The sequence below is a fragment of the Abrus precatorius genome, unplaced genomic scaffold (assembly GCF_003935025.1).
Source record: "Abrus precatorius isolate BTA unplaced genomic scaffold, Abrus_2018 Scaffold11, whole genome shotgun sequence".
Taxonomy (NCBI): domain Eukaryota; kingdom Viridiplantae; phylum Streptophyta; class Magnoliopsida; order Fabales; family Fabaceae; genus Abrus; species Abrus precatorius.
In genome coordinates, this window is record NW_020874303.1 from 22,158,715 (window position 1) to 22,174,587 (window position 15,873).

The 15,873-nt window shown below is 35.2% G+C and overlaps 3 protein-coding genes across 5 annotated transcripts; 2 read left to right on the top strand and 1 right to left on the bottom strand.

Moving 5' to 3' along the window:
- Positions 1-110: 110 nt before the first annotated feature.
- LOC113856489 (transcription termination factor MTERF5, chloroplastic) lies at positions 111-2,175 on the top strand. Its single transcript, XM_027488320.1, has one exon. It carries the CDS (start codon positions 258-260, stop codon positions 1,437-1,439), a length of 1,182 nt encoding a protein of 393 aa, XP_027344121.1. The 5' UTR covers positions 111-257; the 3' UTR covers positions 1,440-2,175.
- A 3,089-nt stretch (positions 2,176-5,264) lies between these two features.
- Positions 5,265-11,839, bottom strand: LOC113853814 (protein transport protein SEC23-like). Of its 3 annotated transcripts, XM_027484463.1 has the most exons (13): positions 10,903-11,762; positions 10,636-10,809; positions 9,909-10,070; positions 9,450-9,585; positions 8,641-8,647; positions 8,380-8,455; positions 8,059-8,231; positions 7,857-7,947; positions 7,466-7,543; positions 6,781-6,942; positions 6,415-6,678; positions 6,119-6,223; positions 5,476-5,937 (listed from the first exon to the last, which is right to left on the bottom strand). In XM_027484463.1, the coding sequence occupies exons 1-13, from the start codon at positions 11,647-11,649 to the stop codon at positions 5,791-5,793; spliced, it is 2,322 nt and encodes a 773-aa protein (XP_027340264.1). In that variant the 5' UTR covers positions 11,650-11,762; the 3' UTR covers positions 5,476-5,790. The 3 variants fall into 3 exon arrangements, with proteins under 3 accessions (XP_027340262.1, XP_027340264.1, XP_027340263.1); XM_027484461.1 differs by lacking the exon at positions 8,641-8,647 and having other exon boundaries at positions 5,265-5,937; positions 7,866-7,947; positions 9,443-9,585; positions 10,903-11,839; XM_027484462.1 differs by lacking the exon at positions 8,641-8,647 and having other exon boundaries at positions 7,863-7,947; positions 9,443-9,585.
- A 1,106-nt stretch (positions 11,840-12,945) lies between these two features.
- On the top strand, positions 12,946-15,720 carry LOC113855837 (70 kDa peptidyl-prolyl isomerase-like). The gene is made up of 11 exons (XM_027487466.1): positions 12,946-13,222; positions 13,391-13,651; positions 13,758-13,832; positions 13,921-14,001; positions 14,084-14,278; positions 14,390-14,476; positions 14,575-14,750; positions 14,830-14,952; positions 15,064-15,210; positions 15,333-15,460; positions 15,579-15,720. Exons 1-11 carry the CDS (start codon positions 12,946-12,948, stop codon positions 15,718-15,720), a joined length of 1,692 nt encoding a protein of 563 aa, XP_027343267.1.
- The last annotated feature ends 153 nt before the right edge of the window (positions 15,721-15,873 follow it).

Sequence of the window (15,873 nt, forward strand, 5' to 3'; positions counted from 1 at the left end):
TTTTATGAAAAAATGGTAGACATTCTCAATTTATTAATAAACTATGTGTGGGACAGTACATTGCTATTGCTAACATTTATCAATCTTATTTTTTTTTATCAAATATTTATCAATTTTTCAGGTTAGATGCTGTATGAATAACAAGTATCAAGAGGGGTAGGCCTAGCTCAGGATCGTAGGTTTGGCGCTTAGGGTTTTCCTTCATCAGCTGCAAAGACAAACTTAAAACCCCTTCTTTAGTGTTTGATTTCTTATTGATGCAAAACCGAACATTCGAGTTCAGACACTTAATGCAATTCCTCAAGTTACACCCTCCTCTTTTATGTCCTTTAAATAATTTGTTTTCTTACTCTTGTTTGAATCACTTGTTTCTTTCGCCATTTTCTACTAGCTCTTTATCAACCCAACGCCGAAGATCAAAGGTGGACACTCTCTTAATTGATTACCTAAATGCCAAGTTCAAATTCTCAAGAAATCAATCCATTTTTATTTCAAAACATGTTTCAGGACACAGTTTCCCTCAAAAGCCCTTGTCTGTGCTCAGTTTTTTCGAACAAATTGGGTTTTCTGAAACTCAGATTCTGTCTATGATTCGTCAGAAACCCCAGATACTGTTTTCAGATGTTGATAAAACCTTGAGACCCAAAATTAAGCACCTTCAACTTTTGGGTTTCGAGGCTTCTGACTTATGCAACTTCATTTCCAACAATTCAACCCTTTTGACTTCTAGTCTGAAGAAATCACTGGTCCCATCTGTGGAAGCTATTAGGAAAATTGTGTGCAACGAGAACGATTTTATTCATGTTTTGCACAGATGTGGATGGATACTCCCAAAGTACCAAAAGTTTATGGACAATGTTATCTTCTTGCAGAGTTGTGGCATTGTTGGGTCTCAGCTTTCAATGCTTCTCAAACAGCAGTCAAGGCTTTTCGTTGCACCACAATCTACTATTAGAAAGCATGTTTCACGTGCTGTGGACATGGGTTTTGATGAAAATTCAAGAATGTTAGTACATGCAATTCATACAATATCTGGTTTGAGCTATAAAACCTTTGGGAGAAAGCTAGAGCTAATTAACTGTTTTGGGTTTTCTAAGGATGAGAGCTTGCAAATGTTCAAAAGATCTCCAAGTTTGCTTAGAACATCAGAGAAGAAATTAAAGGTTGGATTGGAATTCTTCTTGCATACAGTTATGTTGCCAAAGTTGGTGTTGGTTCGTAGGCCTATGATTTTAATGTATAGCATGGAGGATCGGATTCTTCCTCGATATAGAGTCTGGCAGCTCATAATATCAAGAAAACTGTGTAAGAAGGTCCCTAGTTATATTAATGTGTTATATTTGTCTGAAGAGGAGTTCTTGTACAAGTATATAACAAGGTTCAGAGAAAATGCAGTGGAATTATTAGTAGCTTACAAGGGTCATCATTTAGAAACATAGTCATCTCTTAAAATTTTGCTTTTCATTAGTCTCTTCAGGAAGCCTTAGGCAATTTGGGAATCACAACCTTGTTGGTGCTTATGGTTTGTACCTCCTTCAGTTCTCTCCTCGCCCTTTGAATTGCGATGAGATATGGATTTTGATGGTAACAGTTTCTTCCTCCCTAGCTTTTTTCTGTTTCTCCGTTTTAAATAACTGTACCTGTTTTATTAAAAGCAACACTTATATGCATTGTAGACTGTTTTTACATATATTGTCATTTTCAAATTTCCCTTTTCCATGAATACCAAACCATAAATATTTATAAGCATTAATCAAAATGTTATTATCTGCTGAAGCTGCTTACTGATGATCTCTGAAAATTTAGTTTTTGATAGAACAACATTGTGTGGTCCATGTAAGTAATTCCATTTAATGGGATAGAACTTCTGTTGTTTTTTTAAGTTAGCGTTGATCCTTTTAGCCCGAACCTATATTTCAATTCAACATTTTTTAACATTGAAGGGTTCAAATCTTATTGCTGTCACGGGGTAAAAAACAATTTCATTGTGACCTTTGTGTGGCGTGTAAAGATCACAAATCTCTACGCAGATTTTTTAATAAAATTCGATTAATGATTATGAAACTGAATTAAAACTAACATGAATAAATAATATGCAACACATATAAAAGAGAATGGCTTCTGTAAAATTTCAACTTGAGCTCGTAAATACATAAAGAAATCGCTTAGGCAAAAACCAATGATAAAATGAAACAAAAAATGTTCCATCAAATAGAATAAAGAATGATGTCAACGCTCCTAGCTGCTGCAGCCTCTTTGACTCCGCCGCTGCCGGTGGCTCCACCGTGAGGGTGGTGGCCGTTGTTGTCAGAGAGGGACGGAGGGTGGTAGTACTTTCTTCCTGTTTGGGGGCAATTGGAGTGAAACCTTGCGGCAATTCTGACCCCTTGGTCAAGAATCTCCACAAGCCTCCCCATGCAGTTACCCTCTCCTTATATCACAAAACCCACACACCCTTTTCTTTTTCTTTTCTCTCAGATTTTGTTGGAGAAAAAGAGAAGGGTGTGTTATAAGAAGACAAGAGACATGGGAATAGTAGAGACAACAAGGTTTTTGTTAACGTTTGGTGTTGGAATTGTGTTGAGGAAAAACAGAGTGGCTTTGACATGTATATAGCTGTTTCTTTGGGCGACTTCCACCCACTTTCTGGAGCACTTCGTTTCTTGGTTTCTTCACTTTTAAATGCTGTATTAGTTGTAATTGTTGACTTCTTCGGTTAGAACCGCGTTTTGGATCTGTCTCTGTTTCCTATATTTGACTATTTGTCTTTCTAGATTTCTCTTTCTTTCAAACACTCTTTCCCTTTTGACTGTGCATAGCAATGCCTTGTTTTTCCCTAATAAATTCTCTTCACTAATTATCTTATCGTTACTCAGCCTTTTTCAAAATGATTAATAGATTTTAAATTATGTTAGAGATGCATTGAATTTTTTTAATAAAAATATAATAATAATATTTTTACTTCTTTTAATTAGTACTCTAAAAATGCTTATTAGCATGTCTATTTTTTTAGTGTTCGATCTTATAAAGATTGTTTAGATATTAAATGTGTATTTATTTGAAAAAAGATTAATTATGTAAGTTTTTAAAAAATTCTCTAATAAAATTGTAGAAACATATTTTTCTTGAAGTGAATTAATTTAAACACACAGATTTTGAATTTAATAATTAGAAGATCTTTGCATATTAGGGGTTAAGTTCATTTAGAATAAATTGTGGAGTTGTTAGCCTTTGATACCTAAGTGAAAATTAATCCATAAGTCAAAAAGCACGGGAAATTTTAAAGTTTATTAAAAAAATTTAGTTTCTGAAAGTTATCATTGAAAGGTAAAAGAGCATTTTTTTTTACCGTCATTTAATTTAAAATTTTGATATAAACATCATCAACCTTTTAAAAAAAGTCAAAATATGACATTAATGCTTGATGGAAAAAAAACTAATTAATCCTCTCATAAGTTTAATTAGATACAGTAAAAAAATTAAGTCAAAGTAGACGCAATTTTTTTTTTTTGGTTATAATTAAATGCTTGAAACATAGGTATGACATATAATTGGAATTTAAAAAAAATAAAAATTCTTTAAGGTATTCAATTTTCTAATTAGATTATGACCTTATTATCTATAAATGTGTTTTACAGAATTTCCATTCACATGCTTTCAAATGAAAGATCATTTCTTTCTTTCTTTTCTCATGATCACACATAGTTTTATTCCTTTTTTCTTTTGGAGACATTTCTTTGATTCTAAACAATTTATAACAATGAAAATGTTTAATGATGTTTTAATTAAGATATTCTCTCATCTACTAACAAAATCAATTTACAAGTTATTCTTAAAGCTTTCAAAGAAAACAAATTTTACATTGAAACAAGTACACAATGCATTATTAAGAGATGACACATGTTTTTTCATTCAACAAAACATTAGTCTGAGGCAAAAAAACAGTTAAATTAAGTTACAACATTTTCTTGAAAATGAGCTATTATTTGAAGTATCAAATGAATTTTGAGTTAAAGTAATGACTTATTATTTGTCATGCTATAAATCCTCATAATAGCATAATAGAATTATTTATTAGCAATTGAACAACAAATTTATTTCTCATTCCAACTCCTAATCACTTGCAAAATCGTAACTATTTTAAATATTTCAAGATTGGCTTTTAAATGTGACTTAGATGATTGGATGATGTTTCTTTTTCAAGTGACTGGTTGGCCATATTTGGATTGCAAAGTTTACAAATTGAAGGAAGGTGTGTGGAAAATAAAAGAATAACTTTTTTTTTGTCAAGATAGTAAGTTGATATTTGACATACTAATGTATCACAAGAGAGTCATTCACTGTCTCAAATTGTTGTTCAAGTAATGTTAAAAGAAAAGATCATTTAATTTTAAGCTATATATTAAGTCATACAATTTAAAGAATGAAAAATCAAAGATGTCAAGAATGCTCAAAGAAGTAAGAAATAATTCTTGTAACTATATTTATAATACGAGAATTTATAAATGGGACAAATTCACTAATTCAAACAATCTATTTGTTTGATGAGAATGAGAAAACATATTTTTACCATATGTGTTTTGACCAATTATGAATCCAGTGTGTGAAAAAGAATTTTGAAAATAAAGGTGAAAGCAATGAGATTGGTGGAGAAAGATTCTATTATCATGGATTTTAATATTTTAAATGGTGATGTTTTGGTTCTTACTACAAAGAAAAAGTCTATATCTATGGTTTTACTAATGAAAAATATGAGAATTGAAGAAATTTGTGAACATGAATCATATTTTCGTGTTTGCTTCACATCCTACTCCACCACTTTACGCCTATGTGATACTAGAGTTGAAACTTTGTTGCTTTCAAAAGCCATGTTTCACTTAAAAGAAGCTCTTTTGACTAGGAACAACCACACATAACTCACTTTCTTGTTGGTAATTAAGTTTAAATATGTTTTTATCCTTTAAAATATACTAAATTTTAATTTTGATTTTTATAATTTTTAGTTTCTATATTTTAAAAATTGTTTATTTTGGCCCTTTTTTCTGATTTAACTTAATAAAAAAGCGAAGTCTGACACAGAAATTCACAGTAACAATTTTTTAGTTATATATCAATTTTTTTTTGTCATGAAAATCATGGGTGCATTAGTTGATCATAGCCTAAAAATAGCTCAGTAAGTAGTGCATTGCACCCATTAAATAATCTTACATAAAAAAATCGCATGCTGAGGCCGACAGGAGACATCGGGAAGAAAAAAAAAATTAACCATAAAAAAGTATTAATTGCACCAGGTTATGTCCTATAATCCTAAATGTACAAGATTGCAAAGTGTAAATAGTACCGAAACCCAATATGACAAAATGACATCAATTACTTGCAACCTAGGGAGCATGGTAAAAGTAAATCACTGAATAAATGGAACCAGATCTGGGCCAAAACAAATAAGGAAAAAAAGTGATCAAATTATCTACTCATTTGCATTGCTGTTGTCACAGAAGCAGCTCTTAAATTTCATTATCCTTTCTTTCCGCAATACCCAAACTCAATACATATATACTTTCGAGCCCTTTATTTTCTCCATGAACAAAATCCGACCATAGCCCTAAAAGAATAACATATCAGAACTTTCTTTATTCCTCAATCGATATGGGCTACGACCTACTCTCCTTTAAGAACAAAGAAAAGAAAGGAAAATAACAGAATGGAACAGCAAAACGTAGGAAACATCATTGGTGCATTGTCTGAACCAAAGTCCAAAACCCATAAACCCATAACTGTCAGTCACTATTATCAAGATTGGACAGCCAGCCTCTGCAGATGCTCAAAGAAAACTTGAAGGCTCACGTCGTCAGTGAAGATTACATCTGAACCAGCAGCCATCTCATGTGCATTATTGTATGTTGCTGAGGGATTCAGCTTTGCTAATAAAAATCTAGCCTGTTCAGCATCAACGAAACCCAACTAAGGTTCCCATCAAGAAAAATCTAAACTTAACAAGCAAATGGATAACTGAAACAATTTTCCACCAATATATTGTTAAAGTGGTATTTCATATATTAGCAACTCATGGCACTATAGAATTCCAGGAAAAGGAAACGACCGCAATACATATACTTACTTGGGAACCATGTTGATCACACACTACCAATCTAGGAACAGGGAAACGGTCTCTAATTATGATTTGGGCATCATCATGTGGAGCTTGTAATAGTTGTGCAAAAGCCTGTGCAATGATGCAAGACTAAACCTTAATTATAAAGAAGGCTTTGAATAAAATAACTTCCATTATGAAGAAGTCTATACATATTGTACTAAACAATCTAATTAATCAACAATCATTTTGAGAGAAGAATTAACGTGTGACAACTGACAATAACTTGTTTATTAGGACATCTATGAGCAGGGAATACATGCCTGGTGTTCTGGCCGGTTCTGGTATCCCATGTTGCGCCATTGAGCTATTGTCATTCCATGAAAAATAACTACGCTAAAATATGCATCAAGCAACAAAATCCGGTCCGCAGAAATGGAAGCCACATCTAACAATGCTGGTGCAGGCAGTGAATTAAATGAATATGATATAAGAGATGGCTGAATCATGACAGCTGCATTACTTATATTTTCCCTGTTTAACAACATGCGGAAGTATGCGGTCTCATCTGGACTGTTATTAAAAACCTGCCAATAAATTTCACCACCAATACACCACAAATTTAAATAAAGAAGTTTGAAAAGCAATAGCAATACATTTAAAAAAAAAAAAAAAAACCAAAAACGCACCTGTACAAACTGTGATCTTCGGAGATTGAACATAAATTGGGGAAACAATGAGAATGAAGGGTTTAATGTAAAAGAAGATGGATCATCTTTGCGGTAGTCACCAAATTTAGAGCAGAGGCGAATGAGTAGGCGGTCCAACCATCGTGTGGCATCAAATGCTTCCTGATTGAACAAAAAATTATGCTAAATAAGTCAAAAGTTACATAAAAAAACAAAAAAAAATCCATAGGTAACACATCCACAAAGAAAGCAATGACAACAGTTATTTGCAGCAGGTTGTTAGCAAAAGAATATCAAATTGAAAAAAGCTGCTCTTGAACAAAGAAAAGCTATGTGCATCGCAAAATATTAATAAGATGGGAAAGAAGTTCACAGTTAAATCTGAAAAGATATTAACTATTAAACAAACCAAAATAAAGAAATTAGAACTAAAATCTTAGATACAACAACAACCAAGTCATTCTGTGAACTTGGTACATGATTAAAAAAAGTGAGAAGTTAATAAAAAATTGCACTATCATTATCAAAGACATTGGCTTAACTATATATTTTTGTGAAACTCCCCAGTTCACCTTTTTTGAACTAAGAAAATTCGTAGCATCTTGAGCAAATAAATCCAGCAGTGGTAAAATACATTTTACAAAACAATAGAGAATAGCAAAATATAACACAACTTGAGATATACCTCTGTCTCCATTTTCAGAGAAGCAAGTCTGGCCATTACCACTGCAGCGGTTTCTTGGTCAAATCCTTGGATCAATTCCTGAAGATAAAATGCTTTGTCTTTTTAGTAAGTGTATTCTTCTTAAATGATGGTAATGAAATGGTGGAGACACATCCCAACAATAAATATAGAAAAGCATAGCCATAAAAAGTTCAGTTGATATTGTATATGCACATAGAAGTAAAGCAGTCAGAGTGTCAGACATCTATCTATGCCAAAGGCTAGTATCAGAATTGACAGCAAGAAATTTAGAATACCTAGAATTATCATAAGTACTTCATAAATGTAGAAGCTACAACTTTGATATTGACAAATGAACAAACATCCAGCCACAAATGTTATAGTAAACAACTGAAACTACCTCAGAGCCAACAGCAACGTCTACCCATTGTCTGGTTACTGTGGTGACCAGAAGCACTGATTGACCATCGGGGCTCTGGTAACTGCAATAAGAACATGACCAATAAATTCAATGATCAACAAGGAAGGGGAGAGGCGCATCACCGTATGTCAGTATGTATGTGGTCCTATAAAGGAAAGTTTTCCAACATAACCTTGTAAGGAACTGCAGGTACAACTGTGGGTTAGCAGCAGCTGGAGTGTTTGACCGATCACTTGATGAAAGATCAAACATCACAGTCAAGCACGTACTCTTGTCAAGGCCACACAATTTCCAAGCTGTTGTATTTCCCTCTCCTATCACAGTATCAGCAACAGAAGGCCCTTTCTGCAGTATGTGATTGAAACCATCAAACTCCAAAATGTATAAGGTTTTAGTTCATTTTTATTTTTGCTGACCCCACATAAGCTCCAATTCCAGTGTCAATAAGCAACAGAAAATTAAGGTTTGATGCATAAAATGATCCAAATCCAACCTTTTCCAATGATGTGCAAGGTCCAATTATACCCTGAATTTTGATTTCCTTGGAGCAATTAATCTCTAGTGTCCCACTGTGACATAAATTAAGTTGGCAGACAGCATGTTTATTAGAGAATAAGGGCAAGATATCATACAGAGAACGAGACAAGAGAAAAGAAATAAAAAATGTAAAAGAACTAATTAGAAAATATTTTTCAGTAACCTGATATAAACTGAAAGATTGTGTGAATAATGATACATATAAATACACAAAAACCAAAAAGCTGTTAAAATCTATTATAAGAAAACTTTAAATCTCAGGCAATTGACTGATTCAAACCTAAAAACCCAAAGTCTTTCCAAACCCAAATTTACACGAAATGAATTGATTAAAACATTCCCAAAAATGCACCTTAAACTCTAGATCCTCATACATGGACTATGAAACTAAATATTTATTCAGGGGAGGGGGAGGAGGGAAAGAGTAGTATAGCCCTCTTTAAGTAAGTATATAATCATATAATAGAAGGAATCTTTTACTTTTTTTATTCCCTCCTTTTCTTTTCCTTTAATGAGTCTTATTTTTGACATCTACAGAAAAATCATTGTTTTCTCCACAGTATTCCTTGTTCTTTTACAAAGTTACTAGCATCTTTTTTGGTTTTCCAAAGTGTCCTCCACCCAGTAGGTGAAAACCCAAACTCTTTCTTATGGTATTACCAGACACCAAAGCAAGAACCTTTAGAGCAGTATTTTATATATGTATAAATGAATCCCAAGATCAAACTAAACACCACAAAGGACCCTTCCACTAGGACAAAGAGATGTTGGTACAATGTTACCAGTTTCTAATAAAAATAAAAAATAACTACTTGACAGCAGACACAAAACACACTGCAGATACACTATATGCTAAAGAACAAAGAACTAGAAACCTAGCAATGCAAAATCTCCCAGCAGAATTCCATGCATCCGCTGTTAGAACTAATGAGCATATAAACAAGCCAAATTATTTAATTTTATAGGGGTGAATTGAATTAAAATTTCAAGTCAGTCATAAAATTGAAATAAAGACTCACTTGAAACAAAGACCAAGAGATTGCTCTCCATCCTCAAAAACACGCTTAAAAGAGTCCTTGAAGACTGAATGACCAAAACTTTCAGACAGGACAACAAGGCCACCAGTTTTTTCAACTGCAACTTTCATTTCTGCAACTCCAACCTATATTCAAATTTCAAAACATCCATCAAACGGCAGAAGGTGAAAAGTGAGACCAATTTGATCCTAAATCTCATCAAATGCAACATTCTGATAACAATAACAACTCTATTCTAATGATTCTCACTGCATAATATAAACAAGAACTTGTATATTTGAAAGAAAGTCCCAAGACAAGAATTAAGATTGCTATAGCTTGAGCTTATCATCTCAAGCAGGTTAAAAATGACAATTATAACGATATTAATATTATTATCACCTAAAGGTACTAACATGATTAATGACATATCTATAAGAAAAATAAATGTTGTCAGTTTGTCACATACCTGATCAAGGGCTGATGCAAATAGATCTAAAACATGGCCCTGGCTAACCAGCTGTTTTGCCAGACCCTCGTAAAACTTGACTGCTTTCTTGAAGTATGGTGCTGCATCTTTATCAAGATCTTTATGAGAACGCACTGGATCAGATAGATCTTTGGACACAATCTGCCGACAAATTCTAAAATCAATATCTGCAGCATAAAAAAATTTCTGTACAAAAATGTAGATGGATCCAGGAAATGTCAATATAAGCAAGAACAAGCACAGCATTGCTCATATCTCCTTTAAAATCAATGGCACAGAAGAAATAGAGTCTTACAACTTAATGTTGATTAATCCTAACAATGGCAGTACATTTATTTCTTTTAAATAACAAATAAAAGTAGTTTAACACCCCTTCAAATATCCCTCTGCCCACATAGTTGCAACTGCATACTATTGCTATTCACTCTGACACCATCTCAGACTAACCAAAAACAAATATTTAAACTAAACTGCTTGCACAATAAAATAATTTCCTGGAAGTATAAACGCCAAAATGCCACACATTTTCTGTTAAATGATAGTCAGTAACTCAGTCTCCAATTGCGAGACATGCCTAATGACAAATTTCCATGAAAACCCTTCCTAAACAATCCCTTATGACGCATCAAAATTAAAAAGGTCCCCATTGTCACAAAAATCTACCAATCATCAAAATTGTACAGCAAAGAACAGAAAAATCATTTACCGAGCCCGGTCCTTCTGTACACGGACCCCCAACCAATGCTATGATTCTAGCCCCAGTCCCAGGATTACAAGCAGAAAGCAACCCGACCGCAACACTCAAAGCCACCCCAGTGCACCGTGCAGGACGACTTCCCGGCGAAACAGGCCACTGGTTCGTCTGCAATTCATCCAATAGCTGGAAAACACACACACACAAGAATCACAAAACACAACAGTCAATAACAAATCAATCAACAGTACATACATTGCAACCTTTCAAGAAACCCACCGAATTGAGAGTGTATTCACAATCAGAAGCAGGCAGCAAGAACCTGGTCACAGCAGCAGCAGCAGGAAGAGGCTGAGCCTGCATCCCAATCCCCTTCTGATAAGGCCTCCTAACGGAAACGCCGGCGAGACCCAACTGCTCCAAAACCTGCTCCTTAGAAATCTCCTTACTCCCGCGGAACACGTAAACCTTCGACATATCGGAGAATCCCAACTCGTAAACCTGAACCTGCGTGCCGAACGAGACGAAACCGACGAGGGCATTGTCGGGGAGAAGACCGATCGCTTGTCTAAGAGCCGATTTAACGAATTCGAGCTCCTCGTGGATAATGGAGGTGTCGAGGAGGAAGAGGAAAACGGGTGAAAGAGAGAGATTATGGTTAGGGTTAGGGTTGGGGAGGGAGTATTGTAGAGTGGTGTATTGAGGATAGAGTTCGCCGGGGAGGTTCGTTTCGGAGATTTGGGCGTAATGAGGGGGGAAGTGATTGCGGCTGTAGCAGAAGGGGCAGATCCAGATCTTGGCGGAGAAGTCGACGCGCGAGAAGGGGTTGAGGATTGAGGAACATGTTTTGCAGCGGAGAGGGGCGTAGGGGAGTGTGGGGATGTCAGGGTGGGGACGAATGAGGGAGATGGTGGCGGCGAGTGGAATCACGCTCTTGCTGGCGTCAACTTTGGTGCGTGGCCAGAGATTCCACGTCATGCGGACTCCGTCAATGCCTTCGGGATCGGTGTTGGCCATCTCCGACATGGAGAGAATAAGAGAGAGAAAGTGTTTATTTGTGTTTGTTTGAGTCTGAGTAGCTATGGCTCTAATGGAGGTGCACCACCGCCGCCGGGGTTTCTACTCACTGGGCCCACCTAGGTGGGGCTACCTACGTTTCTTCCACCCCCACCTCCCCTTTCTCGTTATAATATTCCGCACATGTTGCAAAAACTATTCTTTATAAAATATTTTTGTTTCTATTTATATCTTTATAAATTTACTTACGACTGTATCTGTGTGTTGGACTTTGGGCATGGGATTGGGATCAGGTCCACATATGGCCCCAACACGAATAAAGAAAAAAAATTAAGTTCAAATATCTTGTTTAGTATATGTGTCACATACGTATAATTAAAATGTAAATAAAAAAATTAGAACCGAATTAATACTCAGTTTTATTAATCGGTACGAATTATTTTGGTACAAAACTACTACAAAATAATCTCTCTTTACATTAATGGATAAAATAATAAAATAGCATTAAAATTAGACCAAAAAAATCAAAATAAACGTTTTTGTGGTAGTTTTATGAGATAAGTTCAGTCCGTACTATGTATAGTTTTGTATTAATAATAGTGATTCTTCTGCATCAATCAATAAAGGAAGAAAATGTTTAATTTTGTGATTTAATGTGTGTATACACACATATAATTAAAATATAAATAAAATAAATAGAAAAAATTAAAATATTTTTGTACCATCATTACAAAAAAAATATGAATCTTAAAAATATAAACACATGACAAATGAATGTGTTATCGATCGATAAAAATGTAGAAGAAAAACTTGAGTTTAAACGAGTTATATTTTTTATTATTTCTTAATACTTTTTCAATATATTTTTTTTATATGAGTTACATTTTTCTCTTTTATAGTTTTATTTTCATTCTCCTCTGGAAAATTCGGATATTCAAATAAAAACGAAAAATAACGAAATAAAGGAAGTGTTCAAGGTTCAGTTACATTCACATCTGGCAAATAACGAACAAACCGCTATACGGATCACAAGATCCGAAAAAACTTGTTCTTCTAAAAGGGTAGCGGTTGGACTCCATAATCACATTTATTAAATTAAATTAAATGGAACAAAGATGATAATTCTGGAACCATCTTGACACCATGGGATCATAGAACTCTCTAGACACACCTTTCTTTTTTTTTTCTCTCTCCCACCTATAAATACATACAACTATAAACCGTATCATGTGACTTTCGTTGCTGAGTTCTAATTCCTAGCACTTGTCTGTTTCGTACGCATTCGTGTTCTCACGTTGGGAAGGCATGGAGGACGATTTCGAGTTCCCAAGTGCTGGCAACATGGAAATGGGTGAGGCTGATGAAATGGAGATGGAGAGTTCGGTTCTGAAGGTTGGTGAGGAGAAGGAGATTGGGAAGAAGGGATTGAAGAAGAAGCTGTTGAAGGAAGGTGAAGAAGGGTGGGACACCCCTGACATTGGCGATCAAGTTGAAGTGCATTATACAGGAACCTTGCTTGATGGAACCCAATTTGATTCTAGCCGTGACAAGGGTACCCCTTTCAAGTTCAAGCTTGGCCAAGGTAAATTCTTTCATTAATCATTCACTTTTTGTGTCTCTGTTTTTTTGTGTAGCACGATTGAAGATCTTAATTTTAAAATTTAGAAGCCATGTATCATTATGTTCTATTCTAATAATAATGATTACTGATCAGTGGGTTTTTTATTATTATTATTATTGATCGATGCAGGGCAAGTGATCAAAGGATGGGATGAAGGTATCAAAACCATGAAGAAGGGTGAAAATGCCCTTTTCACAATACCTCCAGAATTGGCTTATGGAGAGTCTGGGTCTCCTCCCACTATTCCCCCTAATGCTACTCTTCAGTTTGATGTGGAGTTGCTGTCTTGGACTAGTGTCAAGGACATTTGCAAGGATGGAGGAATATTAAAGAACATAATCACTGAAGGGGAGAAATGGGATAATCCTAAGGAGCTGGATGAAGTGTTTGGTAAGAAATTCTTTCCTTTTTATTGCCTTCGAGATTTACTTGTTGGTTAACATTGTTCATTACAATTTGCAATTTTAAATCTTCCTTCTTTGTGGATTTTCTGCAGTTAAGTATGAAGCTAGGCTTGAAGACGGGACAATCATTTCAAAATCTGATGGAGTGGAATTCACTGTGGAAGAGGGTCCGTCTCGCTTCCAGAATTTTAAAATTGTTTTCCATGTAGTAGGATTCTGATTGCATAATGACATTTTTCTTCTCCTTTAAAACAGGGTATTTCTGTCCTGCTTTGGCAAAGGCTGTGAAAACAATGAAAAAGGGAGAGAAAGTTCTATTGAATGTGAAGCCACAATGTGAGTTAGACTCTTGTTATCAAGTTTAATATATGTGTATTCTTTTGCTTGTGTAAGTTTATTGACATTCAAAGTTTTGCAGATGCATTTGGTGACAGTGGAAGGCCAGCATCAGCAGATGCAGGTGCTGTACCTCCAAACGCTTCACTCCGGATTGATCTTGAGTTAGTTTCGTGGAAGACAGTGTCTGACATTACCAAGGATAGGAAGGTTCTCAAGAAGACGTTGAAGGAAGGAGAGGGATATGAACGACCGAATGATGGAGCTGTAGTTCAAGGTACAGTTTGCAGGATAAAATGTTTACAAAATTTTCTGTCCCTTTCTCCTTGAACATGCTTTATACATTGGATGGGAGTGTTGAAAAGCTGCGTTATTTTCTTTGTTTCAGTGAAACTGATTGGCAAGCTGCAAGATGGAACTGTTTTCCTTAAGAAGGGTTACGATGATGAATCATTCGAGTTCAAAATTGATGAAGGTACATTGCTTGAACAATTTAAGCGGGTTATCACAGTAACTCCCACCCCTTCCCCGTCTTTCTCCAATACTTAGTTAAATGTTTGCTGTGCCATGTAGAGCAAGTAATTGAGGGACTTGATAAGGCGGTAAAGAACATGAAGAAAGGGGAAATTGCATTGGTGATCATACAGCCTGAATATGCTTTTGGTCGATCTGGCTCCACTCAGGAATTGGCTAATGTTCCTCCGAATTCCACTGTGTGCTATGAAATTGAGCTGCTTTCCTTCGTAAAGGTAAGAGAATTGTGGCTTCCTTCCTAAGGAATTTTGGGTTTATAATTTGACAGATTAAATACTGAAAAATGGGATGCAGGAAAAAGAATCATGGGATTTGAATACACAAGAGAAAATTGAAGCAGCTGGGAAGAAAAAGGAAGAAGGAAATGCTTTGTTCAAGGCTGGTAAATATGAAAGAGCATCTATGAGATATGAAAAGGTATCCCAGTAAGAGCCAAAAATATTTCCATTTAATTAGTTGGTCACTGAAAGTTATACTGTGGTAAGAATGAACTAACAAGAGCTGCTCCTTTTGTCTGGGTGATGAAAGGCCATAAAGTTTATCGAGTACGATTCCTCCTTCAATGATGAGGAGAAACAACAAACTAAGGCATTGAAAATCACATGCAATCTAAATAATGCAGCCTGCAAATTGAAACTCAAGGACTACAAACAGGCAGAGAAGTTGTGCACAAAGGTTCGTTTATCGAACTTCTGAATCGACCCATCTTTGTCTTATTTCCTTTGTTGAATTCAAGGGGGAATAGAGTGAAAATCATAGACACCCTGAGTGTTTTTTTTTTTTTTTTAACCATGCAGGTGTTGGAACTTGATAGTAGGAATGTGAAAGCCCTATACCGGAGGGCGCAAGCATATATTCAACTTGTGGACTTGGACCTAGCTGAGTTTGATATTAAGAAAGCCCTTGAGATTGAACCAGACAATAGGTATGCTTATGTATGATCATAACTTTCATATGTAGTTATATACCTTGTTTCTTTCCAAAGAGAACGCTGAATTTCTTTTGTTTGCATGCATTAACAACCTCCATTGGATTGTTATCAGGGATGTGAGGATTGAGTACAAAATTTTGAAGGAGAAAGTGAGAGAATGCAACAAGAAGGACGCACAGTTTTACGGCAGCATATTCGCAAAAATGAATAAATTAGAACAAGCAAGAACTACGACAGTTGATAGTAAAGCTTAATTTATAGGAGCTACCTCTGTATGTGGCCGTCTCTGCATTAGTATGTTGTTTCAATTGCTGTGTGGTCATTAGTCTTTGTCAATTAATAGCTTTGTTTCATACCTTGTGTGATTTTCATATGAGGAATGCTTATGGTATCAGTTATCAATTGTC

Bases quoted from the DNA above. Each gene is read 5' to 3' on its own strand.
- LOC113855837 (XM_027487466.1), top strand. From the start codon at position 12,946: ATGGAGGACGATTTCGAGTTCCCAAGTGCTGGCAACATGGAAATGGGT. The intron at 13,223-13,390 runs GTAAATTCTTTC...TGATCGATGCAG, and splicing joins CAAGTTCAAGCTTGGCCAAG to GGCAAGTGATCAAAGGATGG. The intron at 14,953-15,063 runs GTATCCCAGTAA...GGGTGATGAAAG, and splicing joins CATCTATGAGATATGAAAAG to GCCATAAAGTTTATCGAGTA.
- LOC113853814 (XM_027484463.1), bottom strand. From the start codon at position 11,649: ATGTCGGAGATGGCCAACACCGATCCCGAAGGCATTGACGGAGTCCGC. The intron at 6,943-7,465 runs GTATATCTCAAG...TTGTTCAATCAG, and splicing joins CTCTGAAAATGGAGACAGAG to GAAGCATTTGATGCCACACG. The intron at 5,938-6,118 runs GTAAGTATATGT...GATGCTGAACAG, and splicing joins GTGATCAACATGGTTCCCAA to GCTAGATTTTTATTAGCAAA.
- LOC113856489 (XM_027488320.1), top strand. From the start codon at position 258: ATGCAAAACCGAACATTCGAGTTCAGACACTTAATGCAATTCCTCAAG.